The 18,633-nt window shown below is 48.3% G+C and overlaps 1 protein-coding gene across 4 annotated transcripts in view; it reads right to left on the bottom strand.

The window, feature by feature from the left end:
* AGO2 (argonaute RISC catalytic component 2) overlaps nucleotides 1-18,633 on the bottom strand; it is a 524,350-nt gene that overhangs the window by 419,169 nt on the left and 86,548 nt on the right. For 2 of the 4 annotated variants that reach the window (XM_085604853.1, XM_085604855.1), the window contains exons 3-4: nucleotides 15,512-15,632; nucleotides 281-462 (exon numbers count right to left, since the gene is read on the bottom strand). In XM_085604853.1, coding sequence (XP_085460979.1) covers nucleotides 281-462; nucleotides 15,512-15,632 — 303 coding nt within the window. Of the gene's footprint in view, nucleotides 1-280; nucleotides 466-15,511; nucleotides 15,633-18,633 lie in introns of all 4 variants that reach the window. The other 2 variants (XM_085604857.1, XM_085604854.1) reach the window with 1 other exon arrangement.

Raw genomic sequence — 18,633 nt, 5'->3', positions numbered from 1 at the left:
CCAATTTGTGCCACTGCTAGCAGTGGTAAGGCCAGGTTTTTTCTTTGTATAGAGTCATACAATCAAAGACCTAATCACTATTATTGGAGATCCACTGATCAAGTCATCAATCCTGGACTAGTCTGAAGCTATTTTACGAGCTGGAAAGTTAAGAAATCTATACAAACCAGTTCACCTCAATGAAATAATAATGACAATGAATACGGATCTGCACCCATTTTCCCAAATATAACATAACATTTTACCTTTGCTTTAATTGCTTTGCTCGTTGGTTTCTTACCTCATAGAGGGTAAATGTCTCATCACTACATCTAATGCCTGGATTGTTTCAAAAGGGACACTAGGCAACCGCCCAGAGAGAGCATCGTGTAAAGCCTGCAGACTCACACAGGCCATCCACTTTATAGCAACCTTAAAAATCCTGTCTTTCCCTTCTCCTGGCAATGTGACCTCCAACTCCACCTGCAACAATGCGAAATCAAGACAAGATGATTCTTTCTGCTTTGAAACAAACAAAAGGATAGATAACATGTTAAACGTTTTATGGAATGAAACTTTCCGTATCGCTTCAAGCATGAAGAAAAGGAATGTCCATGACAAAATAAATTAAGACATAACCCTAATCTATGGTGAACAATTTAGGGAACAGAAAAAGATAAGCAGCATCTGAAATGTTAAGCAAATGGAAAACCTAAAAGGCATATTACAAAACTCTTTATTTCTATCTATGATGAACTAGATAACAAAAACCTCTCTTCCCAACTTAAAGGGTTTCTGCACCCACTTGATTTACTTGCTTTAGTTTTGAAGGAGGCTCTCATGTTGGAGCATGTTTTATCGAGTGAGCATACAGGCTTTTAATTGGTGGGGAGATTTTATGATCTGCCAGGATCAATCAACAAAAGACCTGGGCAGGACCAAATTATTAGGGCGAATTTGTGGTGAGAACTGAAAAGGTGAATCCCCGAGAATAGTAGTAATAGGATGGTGGGGCACTTGCCTACACCCACCTTGGTGTGCAGCCCACTAGACCCTTGCTTTGTGACTGGCAAAAGAATTGAGACTGTAGTACCCAATGCAAATGAGCAGAGTAACAGACACATGCAGCTGAAGAGTGGAATGCAAGCCCATAGAGCTGCTGAGATGTCGGATCCTGGCCTCACAGGGGTGAGGAATAAAAACTCTTGGCGTGCTGAGGAGTGATATATAAAGTGGGAAGCCACTTGTAGAAGATCAGGAGTCAAACGTCCTGAGTACTCTACACACTGTTCATTATGGATGGCAGCGATGGGAAATGGGCAGACCGCAGTACAGTCTGATGGAACACTTTAGCTACTACTTCAGGCACCAGGTTTCTGCAGGTAGGTGGCGATGATCGCCATACTGACAACCTCAACTGCGAGGCTACCACAAATAGAGCAGTCAACGGAATATAAAGCAGGACCCAGCAACAACTGGAGGGACAACTGGCAAAAACAAAAAACAGCCCACTCCCTTTATCTCTTTGAACTAGTTCTCACTTTCCATCCATCCATTCTCTGCCCTTCTCTCATCCATCCTCTGTCCTTCTCTGCCCTCTCTCTTCTTACTATCTGATTGATTGCTTTCTACGTTCCGCCTCCCTCCTCCTTGTTCTCTCACTCTTTCGAAGGCTCCCCGTGCCTGCTACAATTAACTGCGTGGAGATGGGGAAAGTGACAGAGGGACCAGGAGCTTTCAAACCCTTCTACCCTCTCAAAGTGTTCCAGACCATCGGGGAAGTGCTTAGGAGAAAAAAAACACACCTGTCAGGCCCTCTGACAGGAGCACCAGGACCCATGAAAAAAACACAAGGTTGGCACTACAACTTCAAATGAATATATATGTTCTTCCACAACAAGCCTCAGGAACATACAAGTGACCGTCACAACAAAAAACAATGGCTGACCAAACACCATCGTCATCGTAACCTATATTAAAAAGAGATACTACTGGCAATTTGTGCACAAAAACTTTTCAGAGCAAAAATTTGACAGTCAAAGTTGATCTTAACTTATTGAAGACAGATTTTAAGAAGATCAACTAAGGAATAGAACAATGTGAAAATAACATAACTAGCTAGACCATAGAAATTAAGGTGGAAACAGATGCGGAGTCTCATAGGGCAATCATTCTTCACCACAAAGAACACCCATGGGTCTTTTGTGATGCTTTGTCACTCTGCCAAGTGGCAGGATTACATTTGCCCCACCTGACTAGCTAGAAGCGAGAGTGCAGAAGATAAGTCAAGGACTTGTATTTGATGGAGCTTTACGATTGAGGGTAAAAGCTGAATATTTTTAATGCTCAACCATCTCTGCCTATCCTGGGAGCATGGATGCAATCACTGACTTTTAGGAGTGCCAGCCACAATACTGAACCCACTAGAGTACTTACTGTTTGTATGTAGGTAATAAGGACAATAAAAAAAAACTCTCTCTAGCCTCTCTGCCTTCAAGGTATCTGCCTCTTCTTCCCTTGTCTGCACCTCAGCATCGGAGTGGTTTCCAAAGAGAGTTGATCAAGAGAATAGAAGACTTCTTTCTGATGAGCGTCTAGTTTTATGCCACACATTTTCCCAAAAGGCATGCCCAATAACAACCTGTGAAGGTACCTGTAGGAGAGTAGGGTCTGCTATCCTATGGTCACCCCAAATTTTAGCTTTTTGCTTCACTGGTTTTTGACATATTGAGGCTGTGGGCCTGCTAATCAGACCCCCAGCCTGCTGTTCTCTCTACTAAATTGACACTGTGCACCCTAGGTGCATAACCAATTGGAAGTGGATCACCCTGTGAGCCCCTGTACCAGTGTACACTAGGTACTCAGGGCATTGGTGTATCTAAGGCCTACCAGGGGCTGAAGCATGTATTGTGCCACCCCTGGCCTGGCCTAACAAATTTGACACAACTGGCTGATCACTCAGCTGGGGTAAGTTGATGTAACCACCTCTTACTTAGGTGTAGTATACCTATACCTAACCTTAAATCAATCAATCAATCAATCAATCATGGAACTTATATCGCGCACTACTCACCCGTAAGGGTCTCAAGGCGCTTGGGGAAGGGGGTCTGCTACTGCTCGAACAGCCAGGTCTTGAGCTGTTTCCTGAAGGCCAGGTGGTCCTGGGTCATCCGCAGGTGGACGGGTAGGGAGTTCCAAGTCTTAGCTGCCAGGTAGGAGAATGACCTTCCTCCAGCGGTGGCTCTCTGGATGCGAGGGACGACGGCGAGGGCGAGGTTAGCGGAACGTAGCCGGCGGGTGGGCGTGTAGAAGGTGAGGCGGCTGTTGAGGTACCCTGGGCCTAGGTCGTGGAGGGACTTGTGTGCGTGGGTGAGGAGTCTGAACGTGATCCTCTTGTTGACCGGGAGCCAGTGCAGGTCTCTCAGGTGGCACGAGATGTGGCTGCGTCGGGGGACGTCCAGGATGAGTCGGGCGGAGGCGTTCTGAATACGCTGAAGTCTTTTCTGAAGCTTGGCCGTAGTACCGGCGTAGAGGGTGTTTCCGTAGTCTAGTCTGCTGGTGACGAGAGCGTGGGTGACCGTCTTCCTGGTCTCGGTTGGGATCCATCTGAAGATCTTTCGGAGCATGCGGAGGTTGTGGAAGCAAGCTGAGGAGACGGCGTTGACTTGTCTGGTCATCGATAGGGAGGAGTCCAGCATGACGCCCAAGTTGCGTGCGTGGTCCGTCGGTTCAGGTGCGGTGCCTAGTGCCGGGGGCCACCAGGAGTCGTCCCATGCGGAGGGTGATGGTCCCAGGATGAGGACTTCTGTCTTGTCCGTGTTCAGTTTCAGGCGGCTGATGTTCATCCATTCAGCGACGTCTGTCATCCCTTTGTGCAGGCTGGCTTTGGCGGTGTCGGGGTCTCTGGTGAGGGAGAGAATTAGCTGGGTGTCATCGGCGTAGGAAATGATGTTGAGGTTGTGTTGGCGTGCGATGGCAGCGAGGGGTTTCATGTAGATGTTGAAGAGAGTGGGGCTGAGCGACGATCCTTGCGGGACGCCGCAGATGACTTCGGTGGCCTCGGAGCGGAACGGAGGGAGGCGTACTCTCTGTGTTCTGCCGGAGAGGTATGAGATGATCCATTCCAGAGCCTTCCCTTGGATGCCGGTGTCGTTGAGGCGTTGGACTAGTGTGCGGTGGCAGACAGTGTCAAATGCTGCGGAGAGGTCTAGGAGGATGAGTGCCGCTGTTTCGCCGTTGTCGAGCAGGGCTCGGATGTCGTCGGTGGCTGCGATGAGGGCGGTCTCGGTGCTGTGGTGGGCTCTGAATCAGGACTGTAATGGGTCGAGGGATCCGTTCGTCTCGAGGAAGGCTGCCAGTTGCTTGTTGACGACCTTCTCGATGACTTTGGCGGGGAAAGGAAGGAGCGAGATGGGGCGGAAGTTCTGGAGGTCGGTCGGGTCCGCTGTTGGTTTCTTCAGCAGAGCGCTGAGTTCGGCGTGCTTCCAGCTCTCCGGGAAAGTTGCTGTGTTGAAGGAGGTGTTGATGATGTCTCGGAGGTGGGGTGCGATGGTAGAGGCTGCCTTGTTGAAAACATGATGGGGGCACGGGTCGGTCGGAGATCCGGAGTGGATGGTGTTCATCATGCGTGACGTGTCTTCGGGGGTCACCTCGGTCCATGTCTGGAGGGTGGCGGCGGGGTGCGAAGGTACGACCGATGGGTGCGGGGGTGAAATGTCGAAGCTGTTGTGGATGTTGGCGATCTTGCGGTGGAAGTACGAGGCGAGGGAGTCGCAGAGGTCCTGTGAGGGAGTGATGTCGTTGTTGCCGGTGCTGGGGTTGGAGAACTCCTTGACGATGTTGAAGAGCTCCTTGCTGTCATGGGCGTTCTTGTCCAGTCGTTCCCGCAGAGATTTCTTCTTGGTGGTGCGGATGAGCTGGTGATGTCTGCGAGTGGCGAGTTTCAGTGCTGTTCTGTTGTCGGCGGTCTTGTTGAGGAGCCAGGCTTTCTCGAGGGTGCGGCAGGCCTTCTTGGAGTCCTTAAGTTCGTCGGTGAACCAGGGTGCCTTCTTGCTTCTGGGCCTGGTGAGGGGGTTCTTCAGTGGCGCGAGGTCGTCGGCACAGGAGGTCAGCCACTGCGTGAGGTCGAGGGCAGCTGTGTTAGGGTCCGTGGTCCTGACAGGTGGGCTCTGGCTGAGGGAGGTGGCGAGCTGGTCGGCGGTGATCTTGCTCCAGTTTCTGTGGGGAGCCTGCTTCGGGTGATGGTGGACCGTGTTCTTTCTGAAGCTGAAATGGACGCAGCTGTGGTCGGTCCAGTGAAGTCCGGTGGAGTGGCTGAAGGTGACGTGCTTGCTGGACGAGAAGAGTGGGTCGAGCGTGTGGCCGGCGAAGTGGGTGGGGGTGTTGACCAGTTGCTGAAGTCCGAGGTTGGCGAGGTTATCCAGCAGGGCGGTGGTGTTGCGGTCATTGTTGCTCTCCAGGTGGAAGTTGAGGTCCCCGAGGAGGATGTAGTCGGCGGAGGGGAGGGCGTGAGGGCTGATGAAGTCGGCGATGTCTTCGCAGAACTGTGCGCGTGGTCCCGGGGGTCTGTAGATGAGGGTGCCTCTGAGGGTAGTCTTGGGGTCGGTGTGGATCTGGAAGTGCAGGTATTCGGCGGCGTTGAATACGTCGATGGAGTCAGTCGAGATGCGAATGGTGCTCTTGTGTACGATGGCGATGCCTCCTCCGGTCTGGTTGACGCGATCCTTCCTGATGATCTTGTAGCCGTCCGGGATGGCAATGGCGATGTCGGGGGCTGAAGAGTCGTTCATCCAGGTTTCCGTGAGGAAGGCGACGTCTGGAGATGCAGTGTCGAGGAGGTTCCAGAGTTCCACGGCGTGTCTGTGGACGGAGCGGGTGTTGAGCAGGATGCACTTGAGGTGGTTGCTGTTGTCCGTCTTGGTGGGCGTGGTGCTTGTTTGGAGGCAAGAGAAGTTGCAGGATCGGCAGGCGAAGGGTCCATGGGTGCGTCGCGGGGACGCTCGGTAGCAACCGGGGGCTCGGGCGGTTTTGAGTGCGATGAGCGTAGCGAAGTCGTAGGTCCTGCGGGGGGGCTGGCGGGCGCGGGGACCAGGGGGTCTGGCGCTGGGCGCGGTCCAGGCGCGGACGGGCGCAGACGGGCTTACCTTTGGCGCACCTTCGGCGCTCAGTCGGCGCTCCCGCTGCGCGCGTCCGCTGCGCGGTCGCTGAGGGGGCGTCATAAATAAGGAGCCGGGAGGGAGGATCAGCGGGAGGCGGGAGCGGGGTGGCCAATGGGCAGGGAGGGGGGGCGGGACTGAAGGAGGAGGCGGGAGTGGGAGTGTGCGCCTGGGGCAGCGGCGCCGAGAAAACGGCGGGAAAATCGGCGGGAAGCGACGGAGCCCAAGGAGTGACCAGGTAAGTGGCGGTGGTCAGCGGGCGTGGGGAGTGAAGGTAGCGGCGTGGGTGGCGACCAGGAAGCAGCAGGCGGTACCTGGGAGGCGGCGGAGGCGAGATGCAGGCAGCGGCGTCAGGTAGGTGGTGAGGAGCGGCAAACAGGCGTCAGGCAGCGGAGGCAGGTAGGTAGCAGCAGTGGGAGGGAGCGTCCGTCTGTGCAGGCACAGGGGGTCGCACTGACCAGCCCGCGGGGTCCCCTTAAATAAGGAGCCGGGAGGGAGGGTCAGCGGGAGGCGGGAGCGGGGTGGCCAATGGGCAGGGAGGGGGGGCGGGACTGAAGGAGGAGGCGGGAGTGGGAGTGTGCGCCTGGGGCAGCGGCGCCGAGAAAACGGCGGGAAAATCGGCGGGAAGCGACGGAGCCCAAGGAGTGACCAGGTAAGTGGCGGTGGTCAGCGGGCGTGGGGAGTGAAGGTAGCGGCGTGGGTGGCGACCAGGAAGCAGCAGGCGGTACCTGGGAGGCGGCGGAGGCGGGATGCAGGCAGCGGCGTCAGGTAGGTGGTGAGGAGCGGCAAACAGGCGTCAGGCAGCGGAGGCAGGTAGGTAGCAGCAGTGGGAGGGAGCGTCCGTCTGTGCAGGCACAGGGGGTCGCACTGACCAGCCCGCGGGGTCCCCTTAAATAAGGAGCCGGGAGGGAGGGTCAGCGGGAGGCGGGAGCGGGGTGGCCAATGGGCAGGGAGGGGGGGCGGGACTGAAGGAGGAGGCGGGAGTGGGAGTGTGCGCCTGGGGCAGCGGCGCCGAGAAAACGGCGTGAAAATCGGCGGGAAGCGACGGAGCCCAAGGAGTGACCAGGTAAGTGGCGGTGGTCAGTGGGCGTGGGGAGTGAAGGTAGCGGCGTGGGTGGCGACCAGGAAGCAGCAGGCGGTACCTGGGAGGCGGCGGAGGCGAGATGCAGGCAGCGGCGTCAGGTAGGTGGTGAGGAGCGGCAAACAGGCGTCAGGCAGCGGAGGCAGGTAGGTAGCAGCAGTGGGAGGGAGCGTCCGTCTGTGCAGGCACAGGGGGTCGCATGGGACACATGTTAACCTATAAGTCACTCCTATGGCAGGCCTTGACAATCCTGAAGGCAGAGTGCTTGGTTCCATGTGAGATGGTGCTCTGGCATGAGCTGAGCCTGTCTGCAGTGGTCAGAACAACTTCCTTCTACTGTTTCCAGATATCGTCATACCATATACTCTTAAGTGCATTATGAACCTCGCGGTTAAATGCTATCTTTGGTTTGGCTTTATCAAAACATGTCGAGTAAGGTGTCATACGAATTGGAATACTAACCCCTCGACAATTCTGGCGACGGGGTTAGCATTCCACCCTTCTAGAGGGACACAACATGTACAGTACCTGAAACCCGGGTAAAATCAGACATAGCCTCAGCTCCACAAAATGGATGCTGCCACCACAGACACAAGTCTGCCCTCCTGCTGCTGGGAGTCCTTCCAGCTTGGGAGGTGTGGACAAAGGGTTTCCTGCCAGGGGAGGTGCGTGCACCACCCCAGACAGGATTTTGTGTATTGGTCAGGTAGGGCTTGAAAGAAACCAGACATGCCTGAGGCTCACAAGGAGCCTCGGTGCATATGCCAGTTCAAACCGGTCCTGGGGCACACCAGCCCCGGACCTGGGGCGAGCTGGACAAAGGATTGGGGGTGTAACCACCCCCCTTCCTGGTCCCAACCTTAGGGAGGGACCTAGCAGGTAGTCCGGCCCCTAGAATCCGCTTAAAGGTAGGAGCTGTGTCCTAAGACTTCAGACATCCTGGAATCAACTTAACAACAAGAAGAAGACGTGAACTTCGACGCTCTGCTGCACAGAGGACTGAAGGAAATCTCCCCTATGGTCAGGGAGTGACCATCTTGCTAACGCAAGCACCAACCAGCTATCCAACGTCTGCTTTGCCGCCGCCTCCTGCCGGAGCCCGACCCCAGAGCCCGACAAGACCTGGATCTCTAGACCTCTCACCGTTCGATCCACAGTCCCTGAAAAGAAGGAACCCGTGGAGGCACCGAGACACGTGGAGCCAGCCACCTTGAAAGACCGACAACAAGCTGCAAGCGCGACAACAGAGGCTCCTTCCGAGTTGTGCTTTGGGTCCTGAGAAGCCCAACACCCGAGCAGCATCTGCACCAAAGGTGAGCCCTCCAGCATCTCCATGATCTGCGTGGGGCCCCTCTGCACTTTGCATCTCGACGCGCCTGCCCGGTCCCTGGCCCGTTGGCTAGTGGCCATTTTGGTAGGGATATAAGGTTTTTATTCCTGGTCTCGTTATTTGGGACATGTATATAGCACAGTAGGACGGTGGTCCAGTGAGAGACATCTTTAGATGGTGCCACTTTCTTTTAATTAGTTATTTTGTACACTAGGGTGAGGGATGATATTAGATACCCCCAGGCACCCTGCGTTGTATGGCACATATCTATCTCCTTTCTTCCTTTATAAATCACTTTGGGATGTAAGGTGTATCTGGTCCCTTTGTGGGCACGTGGATTTGTGTGCACGGCTTGGTCATCATCACCCCTAGTCATGGGTCCATGTAGATTTGATTAATGGTTTTCCCCCCTCCCCTTTATTGTTATAGTTGTCATTTAACCCCTGTCCTGAAGAGGCCTCAAGTTTTCTTTGGCTGAAACGTGGTCACGTCGACAGATATTGGATGGAGGAGTCACCTGAGTTTCAGTGATTCACAGACTGTCGCTGGGACACCTGAAATAACGTTTGGGTCATAGTTGCCCTCATTGCTTGTGTCCCCCACTTTTTAGTTTGACTACCTCTAAGTGGTCCGCCTGATACTTTGAAGGGGACACTGATGAAAATTGTTTGCGTTTGGGTTAATTGTTGTGTGTTATACATTTAATTGATGGTATGTGATATATGTGTTTGTATCTTTCATTGTATAAACGCCTGTTTTCTTGTGATATACTGTAAATGATGCCAGATGTATTCTATTTGATTATTTGATATTCTTGAAGGGGTAATTAAATGTGCTCTTTCCATGAACGATTGTAGATATATTTCTTCCGTGATACTTTTTTTCTTATATATACACATCTTGCTAACGCAAGCACCAACCAGCTATCCAACGTCTGCTTTGCCGCCGCCTCCTGCCGGAGCCCGAGCCCAGAGCCCGACAAGACCTGGATCTCTAGACCTCTCACCGTTCGATCCACAGTCCCTGAAAAGAAGGAACCCGTGGAGGCACCGAGACACGTGGAGCCAGCCATCTTGAAAGACCGACAACAAGCTGCAAGCGCGACAACAGAGGCTCCTTCCGAGTTGTGCTTTGGGTCCTGAGAAGCCCAACACCCGAGCAGCATCTGCACCAAAGGTGAGCCCTCCAGCATCTCCATGATCTGCGTGGGGCCCCTCTGCACTTTGCATCTCGACGCGCCTGCCCGGTCCCTGGCCCGTTGGCTAGTGGCCATTTTGGCGACGAAACTTGAAACTAACGACGCTGGTCTGGTTGCTCCAGACTGGCCCTAGCTGCTCTCCAAAAGAGCAGCCCCTCTGACCTTGCTGGTCAGAACAATCAGCTTTCCTCTCTTTCCACGACTCCTGCCTTTGCCAAGGCTTGTTTGCTTCTTTTGAGTCGCCGACACCGCCGACAGCGAGAGCCTGCGTGGGACAGCTCGTGAACCGACTCCTGGACGTTGTCGACCTTCAGGGACCACGTGGCTGCGGAGACAAGCTACACCTCTTTGCCTGTTTGCACCCGACATCGCCTGGTACCTACCTGGTGCCACGCCGGTCACTGGCTAGTGACTGTGAACACTGTCCCCTCTGCTTTCAGCTCTTCTACAACTCCGATCCACCCTGGGATCCAACGCATCTCTTCTGGACCAACCGCCTGCAGCATCTTGGTCATCAGGCTCCATTGTATCGATAGAAGAAACCAGACGCACTTCGAGACCTATGCACCCGCTTCCTGTGGGTGAGGTAAAGCTGGCACTCCGGTGCCCAAGTGTAGAGAATCATCTCTAGTGTCTGTGTTTTGAATCTTAAGATCGTAGTCCATCCAGAAGACCCTTTCTGCAGTAACTTTGTAACTTTTACGCACCCATTGAAAACCTATGGGAGCCCGCGTGTAACTTTCCTCACTGCACACGCGACCCGTGGACCTCCTGGTCACTAACTGAAGTTAGCTCCTTGTAGGCCCAGCGATTCTAGAGGCCCTAGGCCTTTTCACTTTCCTGTTCGTGGTACTTATACCACTATTTTAGTATATGGTTTGAGTGGCCACCAGGGCCCATCCATATAAAGTGCAACTTCTGTATATTATAACATTGTCTTGTTTAACGATTTGTGCTCCCGTGCTCATAAAGAGTCTAGGGGATACTTTGAGAAATAAATACATATATATTTTCAATATATATCTGTGTGGTGCCCTTTCATTGGTATAAAGGGGGGTTACATTTGGTAAAACAGCCTGCTTAACACGCTTTAACGAGTTTAGCCTCAAAGACTGCTAGGGCAGCTAGTCCGAAAAGGTTGACTTACAACCACACCATAAGGGTTGCTTGGCATGGTACAAGGTGGTCACTTTAACTAGTGAACATCATATACCAGGCCAACTTCTCACAGTTCCTAAATGCTACAACATCAGAAACATATAGTGCCCCACTTTATATCTGGTTGCAAGCCACCATCCTTTCATTCACAATCAATTAAGTCACCCCTATCCTCTATTGGAAGGTTGTCAGCAAATCTGATTAATAAAAAAAGTATGCACAGAAGGTAGATGAGAGGCAATATAAATTGATAACAAGTAAAACGAAACAGCGTATACATGTTGAAATACATGTTGAAAAACAAATAGATAGTCGTAGCGTTTCTCATTGCGTTGAGCATAGGACAGTAGCCAGACACGGGTTGCATCACACTACACTGTGATCTCTACACAAATTAACGCATCAACTGAAGAAATATTGGCCGTTTGACTCCGCTAACCGGCCTGGGACCTTACAAACTAGGACACACAGGCAGTCCCTTGGGCCGGAGGCCTCTTCACTTTCTACCTACGTCCCTCAACGGACCTACCACGCTGACTGCACTCTATCGATGCCCATTACCCTGGCAAGACACATACAACATCATTAATTGCCCTTAAGAAGCCCTTGTCTGGGCGAAACGTGTTGGCTGTTTCCAAAAACGCAAACCAAGCATATTTGAAATAAAGATACACAAAGAAATCAACCTACGACTATCTTTTATTTTGCAATCTGTATACGTTGTTTTGTTTTACTTGTACTCAATTTATATTGCCTCCCATCTACCTTCTGTGCATGTTTCTATTTATGATTAAAGAGCAGCTGATCATTTGAGGTGGGCAGTATCCACATATCATGTGACTGACCTAGGTAGTGCTGTTTCCTATAACCCGGCTGCTTTCCCATTTGCTGATTCTAATAAAAAATATTGTCTAAATAAAAAAAAGTACTTTCAATTACACATGCTTGCTAGTTTAAGTAGTGTTTTTCCCAAAGACCTTATTTTCTCTTTAAAAAGTGTTTTGGGATCTAACAGAGCGGCAAAGATATTTAAGCGTTTGTGAATATCAGCAAAGATCCTAAGAGGGAGACGCGGGGATCACCTGGGGTGCACTGGAGCTTTAGCACCTAATGGCAGGCATGCAAATGAGGGATCTGAAAATGAGCAAGATCTAAGAGAGACTAAAGAAATCAGGCGACTTTAGGGTGAAGAGATTCTTAGACCTGGAGATGAGCATCAGGACACCTCCTGACAGAGTTGAAGTAAAATAATGACCTTTTCAGTTTGATGAACATTATTAGCCACATAAACTTTAAACTGCTTTACTAACCACAAACGTGTCCCAAAACGTTAATAACAACAACCAACCCATCAGAAAACATAACTATGTGCAACTTTAGACCTACTTTTTTTTGGGTGCCTGGACCCGTTTTGGCCTAAATCCGACTCGGTTTTCACACATACAAAGGTCTTCGTATGAAGTACTTTTACAATCTCCCGCTCACACCACTTCGTGCGCAGACCTGGCATCTACTGTGCCAGTCTATCCATCACTCCAAGTCTCCAATTTGCTCTCTATGTTTAGGTACACATTTTGCCGTGTAATTTTTATTTTACTGCATTCTGGTTCAATTTTGTTCCCTGGTCAAGGTAAATGTTCTCGGTCTTGATTCGGAAAGCTGTGCTGTCTTGTTTATGTATATTTTTCTGACCAATCCATTTATTTTCCTCCAGTGAACTGGACAATCATGAAAGCAAAATTACATGATATTTTTCTTTTTTTTTTTTTGTCAACGCCAGAGCTGTGCTCTGAAGTGTGGGGACATAAAAAAACATACTTCCATTCTGCGTGAGAATGGCTACAGCGGTCTTCACTTAGGATATGCAGAACCCATGTTCAAAGCATAATCATACCCTTGGGTAGAAGATTTGTTTTTTGCCATTAGCCCCTGAGGAGATTATAAAGCACTCGCCCGTAAACTTTGGTTCATTTCTTCCCTTACCCAATTGTGGAGCACAAATTTCACCATCATTCAGATATGAATACAGACAGTACTTAAAGTGGGAAAACAAAATTTAGGGACCGGGAAGTTTACAAAAGCATAACTAAGATTTATTTTCAAAAGTTTTGGTCAATGTAACGAAGAGATTGGCTTAACATATATTAACTAAAATCACTTGCGTCAAACAGGGTGCTCCATGACCAGTATTTGGGTGCCTTTTTGTGAGAGATCAGTTTCTGTAGCCAATCTATCTCACAACAATGAACATGTGGCCTAAAACCAGACACATTTGCTTTGCCAATTCTTGTAAGCACTATTAGAGACACGAGTAACAATATGATGTGAAAATGAAAAAACTATTTTAAAATATGGGTAGAGTGGCCTTCAGAGAATCACATTTTCAGTGTCATACCACATTCTTGTGTATTATCATAGTTAGACCCTTATGCCCTTTTTAGGTCTCGCCTGACCCAGCGCATGCGCTGGTCTGGCGAGACTTATTGAGAGGGCTCCAAAAAGTGCTACCAGGCCAGCCTAGTGCTACAGTGCATGTGCGCGCGCGCCGCGCTTTACCGCAATTACTTTCACTTTCGCGGCCACTTTGATGTGTGATCGCGAACGCGATCACTTTCGCGGCCGCACGGCCGCTTTACATAGCCAATAGGTCTCGCTTTTGGGACCTTATAAGTATTTAGTTATGCAACTGTTGCATGGCTAAACACTTATAAGGTCCCAAAGGCGAGACCTATTGGCTATGCCAATGCTTGTTCTCCTTATCTTTCTGGAATCCTCCATCTGCACATCTCACACGTACTCTGTCTGCAGGTACTTTTTAGGGATACTTCGACTTGACCATGTCCCCTCTCTCACACACACTTTCTCTATCTTCTCAAAGTACAGCACTCATTTTCTTTGATGGTGTCACAATCTAAACTCTGCTTACCTTCTTAACATGCTTTCCTACAAAATGCCAATTATAAACAACACGTCTATCACTCTGTGCGCTGTGCAGAGCGAAGGATTCGATGAGCATGTAGCATCAACACCTTTATAACCATCGCTGTGAGAAACTCGCACTGACTTTATTCTCAGCTCAAGAGCTCTCAATCGTGCCCGATTATAAACACTCAGCCTCAAGCTGAACTCACAAACACACCTTGAGATGACTCAGGGCTCAGTATACACAATACAAGTCTTCTATTGCATTTAGGAAACTATAGATATACCATCTGCAAAAAGCAAATAAAGAAAAAATGTGAAATGTAAATAGGGACTGAATGGCGGACATGGATTACCATATGGTTTTGCAGTCATCCAATCAGTGTTTTGACTGTAAAGATATGGACATGGATCTAGGCACTCTTCAGAAACTGTTTCAAAGTCAATTTTTAATGTCTGCCAGGTCGAAGACATAGCAGGCCCCCTCCTCCTTAAAGCTCTGGATGCAGAGTGTATGTTGTGCAGGTGTATTTCAAGTGACTATTTGTACTGTGTATATTCTAAGTGCAGTGGGTGTGTTTGGGGTGTGTGAGTAGAGAACAAATGGCAGTTTCCTACCATATGTGGAGAGCTGGTAGGGACAATCTCTGGCATCCCAGTCTGCACATATAGCCCTGCAGCTCCACCGCCTCCCCCAAACCATCCTCGGGAACACCTTGACCAGTTACAATTGGTTCGACTACAGGGCTGGGCTCAGAAGTCAGCAACAAGGCCAGCATACAATGCTAGGATTGGATGTGCTAGACCAAACTGGATCTGGCACTTTGCCTTAGACACCAAAATATAACTATCAGTGGGCCCCTGTGAAACTACACAAGTGTAGGAGAAAAATACAACAGGACCAGGGGTGGAGTGTCTTTGCTGGTCTGTTAACCTCTCGCCAACCTATAGTCTCCATCCTTTTGTGACCTGATAAAGAAGTAAAATGTACCTGTCTATCGAGCAGCTTGAATGTGCCTGCCAAGAGAAGTGAACTGGTAACTATGAAGACTGGAGGACAACTCTGAGAACTGCAACTGCCCAGGAACCAAAAAAGCATCCTAGGCCAGTTGCATGGGAGGGTACGATTTTGTTTGATCATATGTCAGTGCCAAAAGGTGCTAGCACCTTCTAGATTGTGTTGGCCTTACATTTTAACTGAACATTCATTGTGTTAAACAAAGTTCATCCCTTTCCCTAAAGTAAAGTAATTATAGTTACTGAGTGTTAGTTACTGTGTCATTCTTAACTGGTGTTTTCAAATCCCTCTACCGGACGACCTCAGTACCCTATGAAATGAGGTGCCGAAAGGGAGGAACTTGCATTACCAAAGGAAAAGCTACGGTACTGGGGCCCTTTGACACCAGGTCTAGGAGGCAATACCTGCACATAATGCTGCTCAGAAACCTCACTAAAAGGACTCTCTCAACACACTCATCCCTCTTTTTAGCTGCTGGCTTGTGTGGCAGTTCTATCCCTCTACTTTTAGCCCCATCAAGTATACAACTGATTTTTCTTATGACAGAGCAAAAATATATGTGATAATACATGGTCTCCTAGGATAAAATAATGCAATGTAATATTAATGCACAATATAATAGCAAACGACAATAACGCCCATTAGAGAAACAACGTTATTAAAAACTTACTTTGTCCCTTCCAATTGGAAGCGGCATGGCTGTATACAGGTTTTTCCGACCATCAAATACTGGTTTACGATCCCCAAAGATCTGAGTCTTAAAGTGCTGGACCATGTGCTCAACTATCTCTCTAAAGAAAAAGAATTAAAGTATTGAAAAACACATAATAGATTTAGGCTATATGCAGAACCAAGAGTATTAACATTTAAGCATTTCCTTAATACATAACAGACTAAATAGGCAGGCTGACCATTTACCATGCAACACAATCATATAGATTGAAATAATATTGGTCTTGCATGATTGAATGTCAGACAGACAACTATTGCAACTTTTTTTTTATTACGATTTGACAGAGCCCAATGTATTCTAACATACTGAAATGGAGAAAAGAAAAAAAAAACACTATAGCAATCATTGATTTAATCAAGTATCATGAACCAGTCGAAGATTGTTAGTTCTGCCCGGTACCTGCAGGCATCTTGGGATTAACTAATAGAAATCTAGACTGAAAACAGAACCCCAGGGCGAAAAGTATCACAATTATTTATTGGGTGACACCGAATAGACAAGAGCAAAAGTTCGAGGGGTCTATTATGTTACTCAGAACCCAGTGGTGAAAAACATCTGTAATTCACTTTCTTTTCCATCTATAATGTTATGCATGACCTTGATAATTATCTGTGGGTGCTTTTAACTGGTGTGTCACGGCAGAGTACTAATGGGTAAGTTGTACATAACATGGCCTCTCCTCGCAGTTCTAAATTTTAAAAAAACACGCATTTTCTTTGGCAAAGCAATTTCATCACCCTCTGTGCCATCCTCCCTCTACTAAGGCTGTGTTCTCTGCTCTCAAAAGCCCCGTCACATCAACTTGGTATTCCTTTGTTTCTTACGGTTTCTCAGAATCACGGTATTGGGGCTCAGTGATTACCTTCCAGCGTCATAATGCTATCTTTAAAAATAGCTTTTATAGCACCTTTTTAATAAACCAAAATGCAAAGGACTTTTTTTTTAACTACCTTTTAGAGACATTGATAAAACCAATAGCTCTCACACAAGTGAGCGCAATTAGCTTTGCCAGTGCTCGTTATTTCGTGGCCCCAATATTAATCGAGTTCACTTCAGCATATTAGGAACATTTTGGATTCTTTTTATTCACATTTAACCCTCACATATATCGACAGGTTTCTATTCTCCAAACTATATCTACAGCCTTGTCCAAAATGAACCTTTATTTATTGCACTGTAGTTTCTAATATATTTGGCATTGGGTGTGTACTGGCCTTCCTGGTTTCTAGTTATCTCTTTTCTAAAATATTTGAACTTATAAGAAGACACTAACATAAGTTGCCTTCTCCACGCAACTTTGCCCTAAAAATGTTTATGCCTCTTAACCAATATTCACTTTGGCCTCAATTATTTTATGGTGCGCTTGTAGCTAGCTCCTATTCATCCTCACCTGCCTCAGCTAGATCCATATTTTCGTTGTCAATTTCTTCTTGGAACAGGCGACTAAGTTAGTAATCTTCCCCATTCACCCCAATACCCTACGCCATTGTGAACTAACACTTCACTGCCCACACACAAGCTTTAAAGGCACCTTCATTAAAGTCATAAATCTCAGAATATTGCAGCCTACATGCAGAGACTCAGAACACTTTCATTGGCATAGATGAATAGCAGATCATTACACCACAGCCTATATGAGGCGCGGTTAGACGGAATTCTTGATTTAGACAGAGCATCAATGGCACTTGATACTAGGTGATTCTTTCAATCCAAACAGACATCTGGCAATTGGCCCTAGTGCGTAAAATGGTTGAGAATTTGTCCTTCCAGGCTTGGAGGGAGGGCGGATGCCTCGTCCTGGCAGATTTGTACACGAACACCATCTTCATCACATTTGAACAGGCGCGTGTGGGGTTCGACCTCGAGCAGGGGCAGTATCTACAATATGCGGACTTAGTCTTAAGACGCAGTCTACACTGAAGTCCCGTTTTAACAGGCAAGTAACTTTACCTTCTGCAGTGAGTGGCCCTCTCTACATTTGAGCTCGGAAAAAGAGACACCACAATCGAGAATGTATATATTGTGTAGAAAAACTCATCAGAAGATGCTCAGGGTGAGAAGCAGGTGTCCTACTAGAGTAGGTCATAGCGAAGGACCGCACGCACTTTCAAATTTTCAGCAGTTCTTCAGATTTCTGTCCGGGAAGTGGATCCGAGATTGTTGCTATGACTGACCTTCAAAATAGGAGGAGCCTAATTAACGGTTCCAATTACATAATTTTCACAAGGCACAATTAAGGAACATAGTACACATCTGTACGTCATTAATAGGTTTCTTTACATCAGGTCCAAGATGGGTTAAAGGTCACCGGTAAAACCGAGGCGTAGCCCCTGATGGAGCAGGTAAAACAACATTTTGTAAACCTCCTCTATTTTGCATGAAATTAATTACGTAATCATTCTAAAAATGAACTCGTACTAATTAGTTTGAAGTGAGATATTATTAACCAACCCTTACACCTTGATAAACACAAGAAACACATGGGACTAAAATGCTAATTGCATGGCAGAAATCATTAACTGTGGTACGCAAACTAACTTTAGATTGTGGTGAAATAGAGAATTGCATGATTTATGTTGCCTTTGTGATGGTTTGTGCGTTCTGTAGTGCAGAATGGGGAGTATTATTGCTTTAAATGTTGCTACAAGCTAGGAAAATAGTAATATACATTGGGATTAGAGTGGGATTAAACATTAGAATCTTCATTTCTATTTTTTAATTACTGTTATGTCTGTTTTTGTTTAAGTTGGCATTCGGGCCTGCAAGGCCGCAGTACTTAAGATGGAACTCCTGTGAAGCCGCCATCTGAGAGTGGTGACTTCTGCGCAGAATTGGATGGCTCTAGAGATCTCCAAGTGACCTCAGCCCCTGTACCATCGTGTTCCTTGTCAAGGATAGGAGCATGGAGGGTTGCCAAGTGATGAACGGTGTGAACCACAAAGGGGTCAATGGAAGACCTGTACAAGGATGCTTGCTTGTTATTACTTCGGAACTTTCACCTGTGAACCGAAGGGATAAAATACATTTTGCGCTTTGCTATGCCAAGTCTCATGGAAAAC

Source organism: Triturus cristatus, chromosome 5_1 (assembly GCF_964204655.1).
Source record: "Triturus cristatus chromosome 5_1, aTriCri1.1, whole genome shotgun sequence".
NCBI lineage: Eukaryota > Metazoa > Chordata > Amphibia > Caudata > Salamandridae > Triturus > Triturus cristatus.
The sequence above is the reverse complement of the archived record's forward strand: the minus strand, read 5'-3'. Positions and strand labels throughout refer to the sequence as shown.